Here is a 1239-nt window from a genome sequence, read left to right on the forward strand (position 1 = left end):
CAGGCCGCGTGTTCAACGGCTCCGCCAAACCCATCGACAGCGGCCCCGCCGTCATGGCCGAGGACTTCCTGGACATCAACGGTGACAGCTCCGGCTTTGGGAACATGGGAGGGTCTGGGGACAGCCTGGAACTGGGGGTGACACCGTGCCCTGATGGCCATGGTGGCCCTGGGGTGTCACCATGTCCCTCTGTCCCTCCATCCATCCATCCATCCATCCATCCATCCATCCATCCATCCATCCATCCATCCATCCATCCGAGTGTCCATCCATCCATCCTAGTGTCCATCTGTCCACCCTAGTGTCTGTCCATCATCCATCCATCCATCTCCCCATCCATCCCAGTGTCCATCTATCCATCCCAGTGTCCACCTCCACCCTAGTGTCCATCCATCCATCCATCCATCCATCCATCCATCCATCCATCCATCCTAGTGTCCATCTGTCCACCCTAGTGTCTGTCCATCATCCATCCATCCATCTCCCCCTCCATCCCAGTGTCCATCTGTCCATCCATCATCCATCCCAATGTCCGTCCATCCATCCGTCTGTCCATCCCAGTGTCCATCCCTCCCCCTCGGGTGTCCACCCTCTGGGCTGGTGCCTGTCTCACCCCAGACCCACTCCCAAATTTTGGCACCCACCGGGACGATCCCTGGACCCCTCTCCAGCCCCATCCCCAGAAGTGACCCAGGCCAGACTGGACAGAGCTTGGCCCAACCTGGGTGGGACCGGATGGGTTTAAGGCCCMTTCCACCCCAAACCATTCCTSRTTTTTGGGRTCCAGGCCAGCCCATCAACCCCCACGGCCGCATCTACCCTGAGGAGATGATCCAGACCGGGATCTCCCCGATCGACGTCATGAACAGCATCGCCCGCGGACAGAAAATCCCGATCTTCTCTGCAGCCGGGCTCCCCCACAACGAGGTGGGTGCCCAGGGGTGGGGGGAAGAGAGGATGGGTGGGATTTGGGAAGGCTGGATCCTCTCTCCTGCTGTGGGAAAGCTGCTGTTGTCTCGTGCCTCAGTTTCCCTATTGACGCTGTGATCCCTGTGCGCTGTTTGGGAGGGAATCTGGGCTGATTTGGGGTCCCTAAATCTGAGAGATGGGGGGTTCCAGATTCCCGCAATGTCCCCATGAGTGTGGCTGTGACAGAGGGGACAGAGGAGGAGGGGATGGGATGGGATTAGGATTGGGATGGGATTGGGATGCAATTGGGGAAGGGGATTGGGGTGGGAT

General features: G+C 59.1%; 1 protein-coding gene across 1 annotated transcript in view; it reads left to right on the forward strand.

Moving 5' to 3' along the window:
- The window catches only part of LOC130587190 (V-type proton ATPase subunit B, kidney isoform-like), a gene marked incomplete at both ends in the record, with an annotated part of 10341 nt that overhangs the window by 6933 nt on the left and 2169 nt on the right, over positions 1 to 1239 (forward strand). Inside the window, 2 exons of the mRNA XM_057388155.1 lie at positions 4 to 81; positions 788 to 941. Of these exons, the coding sequence (XP_057244138.1) occupies positions 4 to 81; positions 788 to 941 (232 nt within the window). The remainder of the gene's footprint in view (positions 1 to 3; positions 82 to 787; positions 942 to 1239) is intronic.

This window comes from Malurus melanocephalus, unplaced genomic scaffold, assembly GCF_030028575.1.
Source record: "Malurus melanocephalus ecotype Western Australia unplaced genomic scaffold, MMel_1.1 scaffold_1620, whole genome shotgun sequence".
NCBI classification, from domain to species: Eukaryota; Metazoa; Chordata; class Aves; order Passeriformes; family Maluridae; genus Malurus; species Malurus melanocephalus.